Source organism: Mustela lutreola, chromosome 2, assembly GCF_030435805.1.
Source record: "Mustela lutreola isolate mMusLut2 chromosome 2, mMusLut2.pri, whole genome shotgun sequence".
NCBI classification, from domain to species: Eukaryota; Metazoa; Chordata; class Mammalia; order Carnivora; family Mustelidae; genus Mustela; species Mustela lutreola.
The window spans coordinates 15149649-15166259 of NC_081291.1; the positions used below are offsets into that span (position 1 = coordinate 15149649).

A 16611-nucleotide genomic window follows, 5' to 3' on the forward strand; every position below is an offset into this window, starting at 1 on the left:
GGATTTAAGGCTATGGTGGGATACAGATCTGGTTTCTGTATTCAGATTTAAAAGATTTTTCAACTTGACAGCATAAGGGTTTCCTGTTAAAATGGCATGGAGTGTGGTGGTGAAGGCACCTCCTCCCACCAGTCTCCGCCTCAGTTTCCTCCCCTGTAAGAGGCCAGGAATGGGGCTTGAAAAGAACAACATGGCTCACCCAGGTGACAGGTTAAGAGTGGCACGTGTCTCATGGGCGATGCTGTGCTTGCTGCTACAGCCTTCATCTAACATGCCTTCTGATGGCCATGAGCCCACTGAGGGATGCAGTCATTAAGAATTTAGTCCACAGAGGGGTGCCTGGGTGGCTCAGAGGGTTAAAGCCTCTGTCTTCGGGTCAGGTCCTGGTCCCAGGGTCCTGGGATTGAGCCCCATATTGAGCTCTCTGCTTGGTGGGGGGGTTGGGGGGAGCTTGCTTCCCCCCCACCCTGCCTGCCTCTCTGCCTACTTGTAATCTGTCAAATAAATAAATAAAATCTTTTAAAAAAATTAAAAAAAAAGAATTTAGCCCCACTGAGGCTCAACATTCAACTTGTGCCTCATTTTTCAAGACTACAGATGATGCTGTATTTAACATTATTTCTGGGGATGGAATCGCACAAGTGGGATGGCTGGTAGAAGGAATGGGGGTTTCCAGTTTCTTTTTTTTTTTTTTTTTTTTAAAGATTTTATTTATTTATTTGACAGAGAGAGATCACAAGTAGGCAGAGAGGCAGGCAGAGAGAGAGAGGAGGAAGCAGGCTCCCTGCTGAGCAGAGAGCCCGATGCGGGACTCGATCCCAGGACCCTGAGATCATGACCCGAGCCGAAGGCAGCGGCTTAACCCACTGAGCCACCCAGGCGCCCCTCCAGTTTCTTTATAGAATCAGCCATTGTTACAGATTGTTTCCCAAAATACAGAGCCACTGGGGTGTGCCTGGCCCGTGTGAGAAATCAGGAGGGCATGGAAGGGCCAAGAGAGGCAAACACAGGAGCTGTTCCTGTTACATTCGGAGGTGAAAGAAGCTGCCTCACACCTGTCTCCATGCAGAGATTAAACAGATCACACTGCTCACCTTTGGCCACTTCCCCATCAGGGACCCCAGGCTCTGCCCTTGCCCTGGCACCCCTTCTTCCCTCTGGCCTCATCAGAGTAACACCCAATGAGCTGGGCGACCACCAGTGAATACCCACAGAGGACCCAGAGCTGCCTGTGCCGAGAGTGTCTCTTGAGTTCTGACCCCCTGGGAGGGTGCTGCTGGGGCCTGGACCTCTCTGACCAAGGAGAGCAGGCTGGGCTTACAGCCTTGACAGAAATCCATAACCTTGCCCGCCTTACCTGCCATAGATTTTTTCATAGTCAGTCCTACTTATGACAAGTGACAGTAAATTAAGTGTCCTTAGTTAGGTAAATACCTTACTTAGGTAAATAGAATTTTTTAAAAAATGCAGTGACTTAAAATATTAAGTCAACGCTGGTTTGGGTGGTGCAGAGTGCTGGCCAGCATCACAACGTGTGAAGAGATCTCCGGTGGATCTCTAGGCCAGGCAGACCCCTCTCTTGAACTCCGGACCCAAATATCCCATTGCCCCCACAAGGGCTCCTGGCTGCCCAGGTACCATGTACACAGATCCCTGAATTCCCCAGCAGCGGTCCCCCTGCCCTCATCCACTGAGTCACTGACCCTTGGCCCTTCCTCCCCTAGTCCCCAAGGTTCGACCCACACGGTTCCCCCAACCCCAATGTTTCTCTTCTGCTGGTCTGCTTTGACCTGGTGTGTCTGACCCCATCCCTGCCCTTACAACTATGGCCAGTGCCCCTGGAAGCACAGTTTACCCTGTCACTCTCTATGCACACTCTCCAGAGGCTGTCAGTGAACACCTGCCCTCTGGGACCTGGCCCTAACTGGCTCCGAGGCCCAGGGCCCATGTGCACTGATGCTTGCCCTGCATGCCAGCCACATTGGTGCAGCACTTGGATTTCTGCTGCTTCCCTCCTGTTTCCTTTGTCCTGAGTCCACAGTGGCATCTAGAGCCACTGACTCAACTAGCCCAGACTGCTGCTCCCGGACTTTTTGTTACACATGCCATCACACCTCCTCGCTTCCCCAGTTAGAATTCGTGTTATTCATGGCCAAAAACATCCTCACGGGGCATGACCCCCACACCGACTTGAGCATCCACTTCCTAAGCCCCCGCTGGTCCCTACCGAGCAGCAGTGACTGCCCAGTCCCCACTCCAATGCCCTGCCCCCCAGGAACCTCCCCCAGCAAAGAGGTGCTGAACCCACAGCACGAATGAACAGGTAAACACACACCCAGCCTGAGGGCTGGGATGTGGCTGCATGGCTGGAGACAGCTGGGAAGCCAGGCTGCTTGTCCCAGGCCCTCCATGGAACCTGTGTACAGGCTGACGGTTCCCATTTCACAGAGCCTAAGGTACCCCATTCCAACTTCGCTGCCATTCCCTCACTGGAAAGGTCTGACCCTACAAATGCACAAAGTGAACACTTCTCAGAGTTTCTGCCCAAGACCCTGGCCTGCTCCTAGCCTAGGCTGCCATCTTTGGTACAAAGGGAGCCTGGGGAGCACCAGAGACTTTCTCCATGAGGCACGTTGAAAACAGAACACCCCAAGGGTCCCCGCATGCCTGCCTCAGAGATGATTTAGGCTCTGACAAGTAGTTGCTCATCGTTGCCCATGCAGGTGGCAGAGCTGGGCTTGGGGGTCAGAGCTCCTGGGCCTGACCCTGCCACCTTCTGACTGTGGGACTCTGACATGTCAAGCCCACTGGGGGCAGGGGGTAGTGGTGCTGTGATCAGTGTGTGTGTGGGGTCATCTTGTTTAGTTCCCCTCTTACCTGAACGCCTGGTTCTCGCGGTTGTTCTGGAGAGCAATGGTTTCCACTTCTGGACCCCCGTCCGCTATGAACCTGGCCAACTTTTCTGCAAGGTTCTTGGCCTCTTCGTCCTCTGGGGGTGAAACTTTAAGCAGGCTGTCAGTACTGAGCTCAACTCACCACACCCAACAGCCTAATTTCTGCTAAGAACCCCATGGGCAACAAGAGGGGTTTATTTTAGGAACAATGCAAAGAAAAACAGGCAAATGGGAATCAGATTACTGCACTGGGACCAAATACCAGAGTTAATATTACAATATTATCTTGAGCCCGTGCCCCCACCCTGCACCCCGTCCCTTCCCACCCCATAGATCATAGAACGGAACATGAGAGAAGGTCTGGAGCCAGGCCGCAGGGGAGATGGAAGCCCCACCTCAGTCTTTCTGCCATCCAGGTCACACACAGAAGTGGGCCTGGCCCTCCTCTCCTGGGGAGAAGGCGCAGGAGGACAGAGGGTGGCGGGAGACAGACAAACATATTGACCTCTGTGGCCTGTGTTTGGCCTGAACATCAGTGCGCCTGCCACCCACCACAATCTGGCTGGGATTTTACTTCATGATGGCTGGAGACCAGCTAGCATCTCCCCGTCCCCTGATACATACCCCAGCAGGAGCTCACCAGCCAAGATCCTGGCTGTCCTCAATCCCCCTCCCCAAGTGACAGACACATTTGTCTTTATGTCCTCTGTGCCAGAGAGGCAGCAGGAGCTCATTAACATTTATTTAAATGACCAAGAACCAACAGACAAGCATTCCACCCCTTTGCACCCTATACATGCACAGAGCAGTGTTCTTGAACATAACAATGACCTTGACCTTGGCCCTCAGACTCTTACTCACCGCCCACCACTGGTGAAGGGGGCAATGCCATCCCCAGCGTGACCCTGGCTGCCTGAGAGGGCACAGACCTGGGCCCTAGGCACCACCCCATGCACCAGAGCCTCCCAGAACCCCATTTCCAAATGGGATGTGATCTGTCCACACATCTTCCCAGAACCTCCCACCCCCTCCACCCACTTACCTTTCTGAGAGGATGCCTGCAACTTTTGTGCCTCCTTTCTTATCTCAGCCACCTTCTTTCTGTAGTAGAGGAATTCCCTGCTATTCTTATCATGCAAAAACCTGGGGAGAAGTTCCGAAAAACAGACAGAATGGTGAGCAGAGGGATGGGGTGACCCAAGCAGCTTCTGAAGAATGTTGTACAAAAGCAAGCTGGTGGGGTGCCTGGGTGGCTCAGTCGGTTAAGCACCTGCCTTCGGCTCAGGTCATGATCCCAGAGTCCTGGGATGGAGCCCCACGTCGGGCTCCCTGCCCAGCAGGGAGTCTGTTTCTCCCTTTCCCTCTGCCCCTCTGCCCACTTGTGCTCTCTCAAATAAATAAAATCTTAAAAACATTAAAAACAAAAACAAAACAAAAGCAGTCTGGTGAGCAGAGACACCTTGATGGGTCCTAAGACTAAGCCTCCGCATCATACCGGAGCCCCTGTGGCCTCTGGTGTGAGTAAGTACTTGGAAACTCAGACCAGTCTGGCCCACACGAGCAAGCCCCCAGCCCCGACTAGCCTCAGTAACCAGCAGGGTTTTACAAGAGTGAACGTACTACTGTGTGTCAAGAATATTAAGTAGTGGTGGCCTTCCCCTCCCAGAAATACTTACGAAAACGCCGGGTTATCCTTGTAGTTCTCCATAGCTACTTTTTCTAACTCGGGGCCTCCTTCTGCCACAAAGCGGGCCAATTTCTCTATCACTTTCCGAGTCTCGGCTCCCTCTGGGGGTGAAACTTTAAGGAGGCTGTCAGTACTGGGGTTCAACTCACACACCCCACAGTCAACAGGCACACTCTCTCTATGGACCACAACGACAGAGGGGTGGGGGAGAAGAGGGTGAAATGCGGGAGGTTGTCGGGTGTCCTGGGTCCAAGCACAAAGCACTGTGACGAGGGGGGAGGCCGTCTAAACAGTCTTCGTGAGACACACTGGGCGGGAGAGAAGTGTGGGAGCCTCTGGGAGACCAGGCTGATGCCCATGCTTGGAGAGAGACGTGAGAAAACATAGCCAGTCTCCCCCTTTTTCTGAAATGCTTCATTCTTTTTATTCACCAGGGTTCAGTTTAACAAACTGGTTTCCTGTCACCCTTCAAAGATGACAGATTCCTTTTTAAAGTATCATTACAAACTCTGACTTAAACACATTGAGTGAGTTTCAATCCATTTTAAACATATCAGCTGGGTTTCAATCCATTGCAATTAACGTCATCACAGAAGCTCAATTGTCCCCTCTGCGGCTGGTAGAGCCTCTTCAAGCTGGCTCCCGAGGCCTTTGGGCCTGACCCCAGGAGTCTCTGATGGCCTCCTCGCTATCTGCTGGGACAAGGTGCTCCAGGGTCATCTCATACACTTCCTGACCAGACCTAGAGCCAGCCATTTCTCCAAGAAGTCCTGGTGTCCATGAGGGAGGAAGTGTTTCCAGACCACCATCTGGGTGCCAGGGGCGCTCACAGCAACAGGCTTAATCATTACCTCAGGGTCTTTACAGTGAACAGAGCTACAGAAATGTTCTTTTTGTAGTTTTATTAGCTTCCCCTTTGATGCGCGTGGAACTTGTTTTTGTATTTTATTGCTGGCCTGTTCCCGAGGCATCTCTCCGCCAATTTATAGCTCCTGTTCCTTTTATGAGAACTCCCAGAAGAAATTTCTCCCTGCCGCTGCCTAGGAATGTTCACTACTCTCAGCAAGGGGCTAGACACCAAACCTGCAGCCAGACTTATTCCTCTTATTGCTTTGGCTGCCAGGAAGCTGCGGGATGGGAGATCAGGGACCTGGAGCCTGAGGAGGACCCTCAAGAGATCCCAAGGACTTTCTGTAGCCACCTTTCCCCCTATCCTTACACTCTTCCTGACTGCCTGGTCATGACACTGACCTGCTTGCCATTTACAGGCACAGGTGCTTTTCCGAAGCCACATCAATAGCAACCCGTAAGAGGCCTCAATGACCTTGAGACACTCACTGCTCCCTGCAAAGCATTGCTTCCTAGCAGGGTGCTGTCAGAGCTGCCGTGATGCCTCAGGAAAGAGCCCCCTCCCTGGCTCCATCCTGACAATGAATGGCCCCTGATCTGCTCAGATGCATGGCCACAAGCCAGCACCCTCCCTGAGAGTAACAAGTCTGAAGGCTGTCACAGTATAACTATATGGTTCCTTCAATCTGTCAGCCTGGCTGGGGCAGAGATGGCCCAGGCCTCCACACAGCTCAGGAGGCACTGAAGCCTCATTCCGAATGCAGATGGAGTCAGACACAGTGGGAGTGCTGCCATCGCACCGCACCGCCCTCCTACAATATATGGCCTAGACTGGCTTTCCAAGAAAAATGACCATCCTTCCCCTGGACAGGAGAGCATGTCCTCCAACCTGTGGGCTTGCACCTCTGGCCCAAACTGGTGGGGACAACAACCCATGAAGAGAAGAGGCGTGTGGTTCTCAGAGGGCTCAGAAAGCACACACCCAGACAGGGCAAGCAGGGAAGCTCCTCCTCTCATGTTGGGACAAGGAGAGACATAACTGAACCCTCCTCTGAGAAGGCCACAGCCCTGGCTGCAGACCAGCCCACATGGGTGGAGGATGGTTCCCACGGCTCCCAGAACAAAGTCCACAGTCTATAGCCCCTCCACACTTCCCTTTCACTGCTCCCCACACCCTTTCTTCTCTCCCCCCAAGCCTGGAGGGTCCCATGCTGACCCTCGGCTCAGCCTGGGGGGCTGGTGCCTCCCCCCCACTAGCCACACCTTCCCCACTGACCACGGGTCCCACCCATGGAGCTGGAGGGCAGTGGTCAAAGTAAGGTGGCAGCTCCCGCACCCTACCTTTGATCTCCAGCCACTGCTCGTAGTCTTCCTCCTCATCCTCATCAGGAGACTGGAAGACACTTGGGCGGCTGGCCACGGGCAGCTGCTTGGCGTGCACATAGTTCTTCACCTGGCCTGGCGGGCTGCTGATGAGCGGGGGCCTCTTCCCAGTACGTGGGGGGACTCGAGTGGGAGCGCTGGGCGTGCTAGGTGGGGCATCTTGGCATAGAAAGAAAGACACCCATGCTCAAGGTCTGAGACGCACATTTCCCCATCTTCTCTCCTAACACGTAGGCATGAGTGCATTAAGTAGGGCTGAGTCCTTGGCTTCCAGCATGGTGACTGGCAGGGGGGTGGGCACCAAGAGAGGACACCATCCTCATTTTATAGAAGAGGACACTAAGGCTCAGAGAAGAATGACTTGTCACGGTCACTCAGCCTGGAACAGAAAGGCTGGGCTCTGCAGGCAGCAGCTCTGGCAGAAGACTCCCTAACATTTGCGCCCAAGGATGTGCCAGCTCCGCTGGGTCAGGCCTGAATCCCCACACCTGGCCATGACCATTCCTCCTGCCAGTGGCAAGCTGGAGACAGCCTACTCGGGGCTTTTCAAACACAGCTTCTGGCCCAAGATCCTTCAGTGAAGGGCTGAAATTCTCCCTCCCTCTCTGTGGATGATTTCGTCTTAGGTTAGTTAGGTTAGGTTTCTTAGCTATTTCCTAGAAAGACTGACAAAGACTGAAGGTCAGCTGTTTTGCCAGCAACTTTCTTACACTAAAAGTAAGCTGACTGAGGGAGCACCTGGATGGTTCAGTCAGTTAATGATCCGACTCTTGATTTTGGCTCAGGTCATGATCTCAGGATCTTGAAATCTGGTGTCACTACAGGCTACCCACTCGGCGGGGAGTCTGCTTCAGATTCTATCTCCCTCTTTCCCTACCCCCACCCATGCAGGCACTCTCTCTAAAATAAATGAATCTTTTATAAAAAACAAAATTAGGGGGCATCTGGGTGGCTCCATCAGTTAAGCAATGGCTTTTAGCTCAGGTCACAATCCCAGGGTCCTAGGATTGAGCCCCACATTAGGCTCCCTACTCAGTGCGGAGTCTGCTTCTCCCTCTGCCTCACCCACTCTCTCTAATGAATAAATAAAATCTGCCTTCAGCTCAGGTCATGATCTCAGGGATCAGTGCGGAGTCTGCTTCTCCCTCTGCCTCACCCACTCTCTCTAATGAATAAATAAAATCTGCCTTCAGCTCAGGTCATGATCTCAGGGCCCCGTGTAGGGCTCCCTGCTCAGCTCCTCCCCTCTATTCCTGCATGCTCTCTCTGAAATAAAAATAAATAAAAATTTAAAAAAATTAAGCTGACTGGTAAACTGTACAACCACAGATGTGGGGGGACTCCCTGTAGTGAGGGATTCTCACACCTCACATGTCCCATGGAGCTCCCATAGACCAGGTGGCCCTCCCACCTAGGGATGGGGTCCCATCCCTAAACCTAAGTTGCTGCCCTAACCCATGATGTGATCCCACAGACCTAATGTTGGTCTGTAATCCTCAGGGGAGTTTCCCTGGTGTAATCTGAAATTGGCCCCTATACTCAGAGAGCAGGAAGAGACCACAGAAAAAGGAAGGCCACTCCAGGCTTGTAAGTAGCTGTAATAAGCAAAAGGAACTTGCATATGAGGCTTGTCTTGGGCGGCAGCAACATGAATGGATCCCTGCACCCGCCCACCAAATCTTGAAAGTTTATAGAGACCTCAAGTGGGTTCAGTCACATATACTCACAGATGTTCTCAATACCACAGCACTCTCTCAAGACTATGTGCTTGGAGTAGCTTCCAGGAGTGGGAAAAACAAGGGGAGCCCGCATTTCAAGCACAGGGGAGGAGGCAAGGGGCCGCTGAGTGCCAGCCAGGGTCCAGCTCACTGGCCAACTGGAGGGCACATCTTTTCCATGACATTCCCCAACACCCAGGGCGTTTTTAGTCAGGCCCCTACCCGCTGGACTGAAACCTGGCTTATCTGTCTCTGTTCCTTTAGGGTAAGCACCTTGAAGGATGGGTCTAAGCTCTCCCCTTGGTCAGGTACTGTAGGATGAACAGAATTCATCCCAATCAATACGGGATCAGAGGAATAAGTGTGAGGCAGGGCCTGCTATTACTGTGATGCCTAGGGACCCTCAGAGGAGAGAGCCAGCAGGACAAGTCACAGCAGAGGGAGACTCAGGAAATGGGTGAGGGCACTCACCTGTGCTGGTCTGTGCCTTCTGCAACTTCAGAAACTGCTGCAAGAAGCTGCCATCATTAGCAAACTTGTTGGAAATGGAAGAGTTGTGTGCATTCGCAATTCTAGACCCAAGACAGAGGACAGAGATGGTGAGCCACAGAGGAGGGGCAGGGGTCTGTCTCTCCCATCTCAGCCCCACACCCAACCCACATTCTTACCTAGTGGGACCTAAAACCCTCCCCCAGAGAGTGGGGACTACTAAGTGCACAGAGCAGCCTTCATAGTAAAATGGAATAATGTTGCTCCAGTCAAAGCGATACTATCTATATTGACAGCTCAGAAGCACCTGCCCCGCCCGCATAGCACCTGCATCCTTGTTAACTATTTGGGCTGTTCCTGGCTCCCATGTCTGTCTTCTCGGCTAGATATCAGAGATTTCCAAGGCAGGGCCTATGTGTCTATACCCACGTCACTGCAGTTCGGGGCCTGAGCCAAATGGCACTTCTGTGGGTATCACCGGTGCACACCAAAACACCCAAAGCAATCATTTGGTAGAAGAATTAAAGGGGAATTTTGTATTCTTACTATTTTTACACTCTCTTTTGTTTGCAAAGTTATGCTTAAACATCTATTTTCAACAAGTCAGCAATAAAACAAACGCAGGAGCCTAAATGTTTAATTCAAATTCATTTTTCCTGATCATAAAGGCGAGGGAGGCTTATTATGGAACAAACAGGAACATAGGAAAATGGAAAGCAAAGGGAAACATCCAGAAGAGTCTCTTCCCTCAGAACAGCCACTACTAACTCTTTAGTGTATTTCTTTTATTTGTCCCCTAATTAGAAACAGAAGGAAATAAGGCTACAATCATAGTATATATCATATTTCTTCCGGTTTCTACTATAACATACCACTCTGCCCAAACCTCAGAAATTGCTCATATATGTTGCTTTCAAGGCCACACAACCCTCTAACTTTTGTTATTAGTTATTAAATTACTAATACTTGTGTAACTGTTATATATTACATATTTTATTATTATAACACAATTATCATTATCGTTACAGTGACACATCCAATAATTGGTAAAGGCTCAGGGAGCCCACAGGCCTAGAGTTTTTCCTTCAAAATTAAGTTTTATTCTTCTAAAAATTGTAAAATTCTAAAAAGTCTTATTCTTTTAAAAATCTGTTATAATGAATTAAAAATGGAAACAAGTAGCACTAGTTAAATAAATCACAGGACTTCCATTGGGCAGATGAAGCAGCCCTGAAAACCAAAAATTCTAGAGATAAAGCAATAAAGTGCAACTTTAAATGAAAAAAAAAAAAAAAAAAAGCAGGATATAAAACTACAGGGGTGGTTAAGAATCCCACTCTTTCTTTCCTTTTTTTTAAATTTCTTTTTAAAACTTTTTTTTTTTTTTAAAGATTTTATTTATTTGACAGAGAGAGAGATCACAAGTAGGCAGAGAGGCAGGCAGAGAGAGAGGGGGAAGCAGGCTCCCTGCCAAGCAGAGAGCCCGATGCGGGGCTCGATCCCAGGACCCTGAGATCATGACCTGAACCAAAGGCAGCGGCTTAATCCACTGAGCCACCCAGGCGCCCCAAGAATCCCACTTTTGACTGCTACTTAGGTCATCATCTCAGGGTGAGACTGAGCCCGACATCATTCTCTGTACTGAGCACGGAGCCTGCTTACGATTCTTTCTCTCCCTCCCCATCTCCCCCTACCCTTCCAATGCCACCCCCAAAGAAAACCAGACAACAACTACAATACAGCCTTATTTATGTAAAAAAAAAATCTGAATTAAAATTGTTAGGGGCGCTTGGGTGGCTTAGTTGGTTAAACAGCTGCCTTGGGACAGAGTCCCACATCTGGCTCCTTGCTCAGCGGGAAGTCTCCTCCCCTGTCTGCCATTCTGCCTGCTTGTGCTTACTCTCTCCTCCCCAACTATGTCAAATTAAAAAAAAAAAAATTGTTAGGAAAAAACATCAAGAGGGGCCTGGGTGGCTCAGTCATCAAGAATCTGCCTTTGGGGCGCCTGGGTGGCTCAGTGGGTTAAGCCGCTGCCTTCGGCTCAGGTCATGATCTCAGAGTCCTGGGATCGAGTCCCGCATCGGGCTCTCTGCTCAGCGGAGAGCCTGCTTCCCTCTCTCTCTCTGTCTGCCTCTCCATCTACTTGTGATTTCTCTCTGTCAAATAAATAAATAAAAATCTTTAAATAAAAATAAAAAATAATAAAAAAAAAAAAAAAAAAAAAGAATCTGCCTTTGGCTCAAGTCATGATCCCAGGGTCCTAGAACTGAGCCCCACATCAGGCCACCTGCTCAGCAGGAATGCTGCTTCTCCCTCTCCCTCTCCCCAAGCTTATGTTCCCTCTCTCACTATGTCTCTCTCTGTCAAATAAATAAATAAAATCTTGAAAGAAAGAAAAACCCATTGATGGGTGTCTGGGTAGCTCAGTCAGTTAAGCACCTGCCTTTGGGGTCCCTGCTCACCGGGAGCCTGCTCCTCCCTCCGCCCCTCCCCTTTGCTCATGCTCTGTTGCTCTCTCTCTCACAAATCTTAAAAAAAAAAAGGAAAAAAACCCAACAAAATGCTAACAGCACTGTTTCTGGGTTGCAGCGTTAAAATTCATTTTGGTTTTGCCTCGTTTTCCTCTCCTTCAGTTTCCATAAAGTCTGCCACATATACGTAAAGTTGTGTGGGGTTTTTTTTTTTTTTGAAGATTTATTTTTTTTTAAGATTTTATTTATTTGTCAGACAAAGAGAGTAGGCAGAGGGAGAAGCAGACTCCCAGCTGAGCAGGGAGCCCGACACAGGGTTGGATCCCAGGACTCTGGGATCATGACCTAAGCCGAAGGCAGACACTTAACCGACTGAGCCACCCAGCATCCCAAGATTTATTTATTTTTTAGAGAGAGAAAGAGCCCACACAAGCACAGCAGGGAAGGACAGAAGGAGAGGGAGAGAGTGTATCAAGTGGACTCCGTGCCAAGCATGGAGCCCGACGTGGGGCTTGATCCCACAACCCTGAGATCACCCACAACCTGAGTCAAAACCAAGAGTTGGACACTCAATGGACTGCACCACCCAGGTACCCCTGTAAAATTTTTTTTTCCCCCATACAAAGGAGAAGGTTCTGCTGACCCTGCCCTTGTCCTCATACTATGAATATCTCCCTCAAGAGGGATGGAAAGAAGGTGGAGACAATGAAAGACAAGAAAACACCTCAGGGCAGCAGCAAGCAGCAAATGAATCCCACTTGAAAACCACCCATTAACAGGTGGTAAGAGATATTACGCAGCCTTTAAAAATTCTGGCTCCTGATAAAAGGATAAACAACACATGATCCATCCACACAGCAGAATATTATTTGGCCATGAAAAGGAATGAAGTCCTGACGCTTTCTAAAAAGTAAACCTTGAAAGCATCCTGTCCAGTGAAAGAAGCCAGACATAAAAGGCCAAATGTTTAAAATCTGTAGGACAGATCAATCCATAAAGATGGTAAATTAGGGGCTGGCATGGGCCGGGGAAGGAGGAAATAGGGAGTCAATGCAAATGGATACTGAGTTTCCTTTTGGGATGACACAAATGTTCTAGAACTACATATTGGTGATGGTTGCATGACATCGTGAATTTACCAAAAAATCACTAAATTGTATAGTTTAAAAGACCAGGGGCACCTAGGTGGCTCAGTGGATTAAAGCCTCTGCCTTCAGCTCAGATCATGATCCCAGGGTCCTGGGATCGAGCCCCGCATCGCGCTCTCTGCTCAGCAGGGAGCCTGCCTTCCTTCCTCTCTCTGCCTGCCTCTCTGCCTACTTGTGATCTATCTGTCAAATAAATAAATAAAATCTTTAAAAAAAAAAAAAAAAGACCACCTTTATGACATATTAATTATATCTTAGTAAGAATAAAACTTAAAAACTATAATGGTTCTAAAGAGTTGCGATCCAGGGAAAGGTTTTCCTTAAAAAAGTTGAGGGGTATGGGATGCCTGGGTGGCTCAGTCATTAAGTGTCTGCTTTCAGCTCAGGTCATGAGCCCAGAATCCTGGGATCAAGCCCCACATTGAGCTCCCTGCTCGGCAGGAAGCCGGCTTCTCCCTCTCCCACTCCTTCTGCTTGCGTTCCCTCTCTCACCGTGTCTCTCTCTGTCAAATAAATAAATAAAATCTTTTAAATATAAATAAAATAAAAAGGTGAGGGGGAAGTAGCACATGAAATGGATCATAACTTTGTGAAACAAAGCAAAGACACGGGGTAGGGTTAGGGTTAGCAAAATGGTTGCCTGAGGCAACTTGAATGTTTATTTCTTCAGTGAGAAATTTTAACACTTGTTGTTCTAGGCTTTTACAGTTAAAGAAATAACCTTATTTCCAAAGCTAACTGTATCATGCATCCACCTGCCTGATGCTGGTGCTGGGATCCAGCTGCTTCCAGGAGACCTACTTGGAAGCATGTCTATAGATCTCTCCCATCTTGTGCAAGTCCTTCTATAACCCTAGGGTAAGAGCCACAAGCCCACTGACTGACGGATCACTCCATATCCAGTCCCCACATTCATAAGTGCCTTGGAGATCCCAGGCTCTGGGTTCCCGTTAAGAATAAGGTCTAAGTCCTGCCCTCAATGACGTGCCACAGATTCTTAGAAAAGGTGGAAGCTGAGACAGCTCTGTAGAGGGTTTAACATACTCCATGCTTCAGACCCCAGAGGAAGGGGCCTGTCTCTCTGACTGTCAATCTCCACCCTAAAATTCTTGGATCTCATCATCCTAATTACACCACCCCTGCTCAAAACTCTTGGGTGCCCTGAGCATTTCTCCTCCTCCTGCTTGGCTATGAAACAACCACTTTGATGCAACAGCTTGAGCCACCTGACACACAAGGGCTCTCTTTCCTTCCTGTCTTCTACTAGATAGGTCTTTCCCTGCTTCCTCAGTGGGCTGGCTCTGAGAACGGAGAGCCTCTGCTGTGCCCCCACAGTGGCTCCTGCACCGGGGAACACACTGCCTCATGATACCCATTGGCAGCTCTGGGGTAGAACTGGCACCCTCTTCGTTAGTAGACCATGAGCCCCAAAAGGGTAGAGATGGGAGTCTGGGGTTTTGTTCCGTGCTACATCCCTGGGCCCTAGCCCACAGCTGGTCAGCAGTAAATAACTGGTGAATATAGGCAGGCCATCCTCTGAGCTCCCACACGACACCAGTTTCTCTCTTGCCACCTGAGCCTTCTGAAACAGAGCATCTGTGTCACTCCTTGCATCACCAGGTTGTGGCCAGGTGCTAGAATACCCAGACTGCCCTTGAACACAAAACCCTCTGCCAGTGACCCTCTAATACCCCAGCCCAGCTGCAGGGGGAACTTACTCGCCAGGATGTGGGGGCTGAGGGCTGATGACCACCTGATTCTGCTTGGCTTTCTGCTCCATTTTGGCTTCAATTTCACGTTTCTTCTGAGCAATGAGCTCCTCCTGGTGAAGGATGTTCATGTTCATTTTTCCGGACTTGGGAGGAGCAACCCCAAACCACCGGTTAGCCTTTCCTGAGGAGAAAAACTCAGATCAGAAATCATCTTTGCTCCACATACATGCATAGCGGCTGCTACAGGAGCAGCCCAGTTGTGGCTGCCTGCACCAACTGACATTCAAATGTCAACTTCTTGATTTATTCCATGAATATTTACTTAGCTAATGTACCAGGTGCTCAGCTCAACCAACCAGAGAAGGGATCTCTGCCAATGTGGGTCTCACCTTGGGCAAAGAAGGCAATAGACTTACACCCAAAAAGCTGCAGTAAAATTGTAGTAAGAGCTCTTTGCTAGAAACCAAAAAAAGGGATTAGAAGAATGATAGATGAGCACCTATACAGCTAGGGCAGCCAGAAAATAACTGATAGAAGAGAAGACATTTAAGTTGAAACCAGAAGATAAAGGGCCAGCCTCCTGAAAAGCCACCTGGGAAGCTATCTGGGCAGAATAAGCAGTTGCAAAAACCTAAAGCATGAGGCGCTAGGTAGCCCAGTAGTTAAGCGGCGGCCTTCAGCTCAGGTCATGATCCCAGGGTCCTGGAATCGAACTCCGCATCAGGCTCCCCACTCAGCAGGAAGCCTGCTTCTCCCTCTCCCACTCCCCCTGCTTGTGTTACCTCTCTCTCTGTGTCTCTCTCTGTCAAATAAATTTTTAAAATCTTAAAAAAAAAAAAAAAAAAAACACAAAAAACCTAAGGCAAAAAGAAGCCTGGTATATGCAAGGACCAGCAAGGGCCCTCTGTGGCCAGAGCACACTGTTTAAGGAATGGAAGTGGGGGGTGCAAGATGGAGGAGTCTAGGTTTTACTTTAAGGGCTCTATGGAGGAACAGAGGAGTATTAAGCTGACAAACAGTATTTTAAAGATAATTCTGGATACTAATTGTAGAGTGCACGGTGGCAGCAAGAAGACCAACGAGGAGGCTTGGATGGTGTCTTGGAGGATGATGGTGTCTTCAGATGAAGGTGAGAAGACACCTCAAGGGTTCCTCATGGGACTCAGACTAAAATCCAAATTCTGAAAGTTGATTTTCAGGGCCCTGTCAGAAGAGACTCCCCTCCTCACTTCCACTTCATTCTTGACATTCTTCAAAATGACAAGCCTGTCACAGCCCAAAGACTTTGCACTGGCTGTCACCCCTCTGTGTGGGAAGGCCTGGAGGGCAGAGCTCTGCCCTCCCGGCCTTCCCATAGCTGCCATCTTCTCATCTCAAATGCCTTCTGCCTAAAAGGCCTTCCTTCACCACCCAATATCAGCAGCCTCCACCCCCATTCTCTCACATCATTATAACCTGTGTCTTTGTAAATACTTCCTCTGGGTGCATTGTCTGACGGCCCAGTAGAAAATAACCTTCAGGAAAGTAGGACCCTTTTGCATTACCACTGCATTCCCAGCGCCTAGCATAGGGCCTAGCACAGTATTTGCTGAATGAATGCATCCCAGTCTTGAGGGCGGGGACCGCTAGGGCTAGGAGAGAGGGAAGGGCAAGACTTGTGGTAAAGTGGGGGCTCAAAAGACCGAGAAAGTGTGTAGAGACGGTGCTAGAGCAGTTCCAAAAAGCAGCTTTTTCGCCAAGTGGACACAGGCCAGACCACGGTTGCTACGAACAGAGGGGCGCAGGTCAGCCCAAAATTGCTGCTGTTTCGCGGAACAGAGCTCTGAACAGTCCTGAAGGCGATTGTTCGGGAAAGGGAGAACAGGACCGACCCAGGGGCGGCCTTTATGGAACACCAGGCGCCCACAGCAAACCCGGCGGTGGGGGCAGCAACTGGGTCTGGGGTCTCGGGAGACGGGGAAGATGCATAAGCCTCCGCTTTGGGACGCCCTAGGGACTGGGGCGAGGAGCCCGTGGGTCCGGGCAGACCCGATGGGAAGACAAAACCGCGACGCGTAGCCCCGCTGACCCAGGAGGGCGCTTCAAGGGAGGCGGGGGCTGTTACCTGCAACATCCCGGTTGTCCATCTTGAGACTCATACAATCCCACAATGCTCCGGTTCCACTTGAACAGGCTAGTTATAGTGCGCATGGCCTGATGGGAGATGTAGTCCGGTCCCCCAAGAAAGTCCGGCCACTGAGTTGATACCTGGGGTCGTTTC

The 16611-nt window shown here is 49.9% G+C and overlaps 1 protein-coding gene across 1 annotated transcript in view; it reads right to left on the bottom strand.

The window, feature by feature from the left end:
- Nucleotides 1-16557, bottom strand: part of SUGP1 (SURP and G-patch domain containing 1) — a 32214-nt gene extending 15657 nt beyond the window's left edge. The window contains exons 1-7 of the mRNA XM_059160623.1: nucleotides 16456-16557; nucleotides 14358-14532; nucleotides 9003-9103; nucleotides 6772-6972; nucleotides 4571-4694; nucleotides 3937-4037; nucleotides 2878-3001 (exon numbers count right to left, since the gene is read on the bottom strand). Of these exons, the coding sequence (XP_059016606.1) occupies nucleotides 2878-3001; nucleotides 3937-4037; nucleotides 4571-4694; nucleotides 6772-6972; nucleotides 9003-9103; nucleotides 14358-14532; nucleotides 16456-16489 (860 nt within the window). The 5' untranslated portion in view covers nucleotides 16490-16557. The remainder of the gene's footprint in view (nucleotides 1-2877; nucleotides 3002-3936; nucleotides 4038-4570; nucleotides 4695-6771; nucleotides 6973-9002; nucleotides 9104-14357; nucleotides 14533-16455) is intronic.
- Nucleotides 16558-16611: the final 54 nt, after the last annotated feature.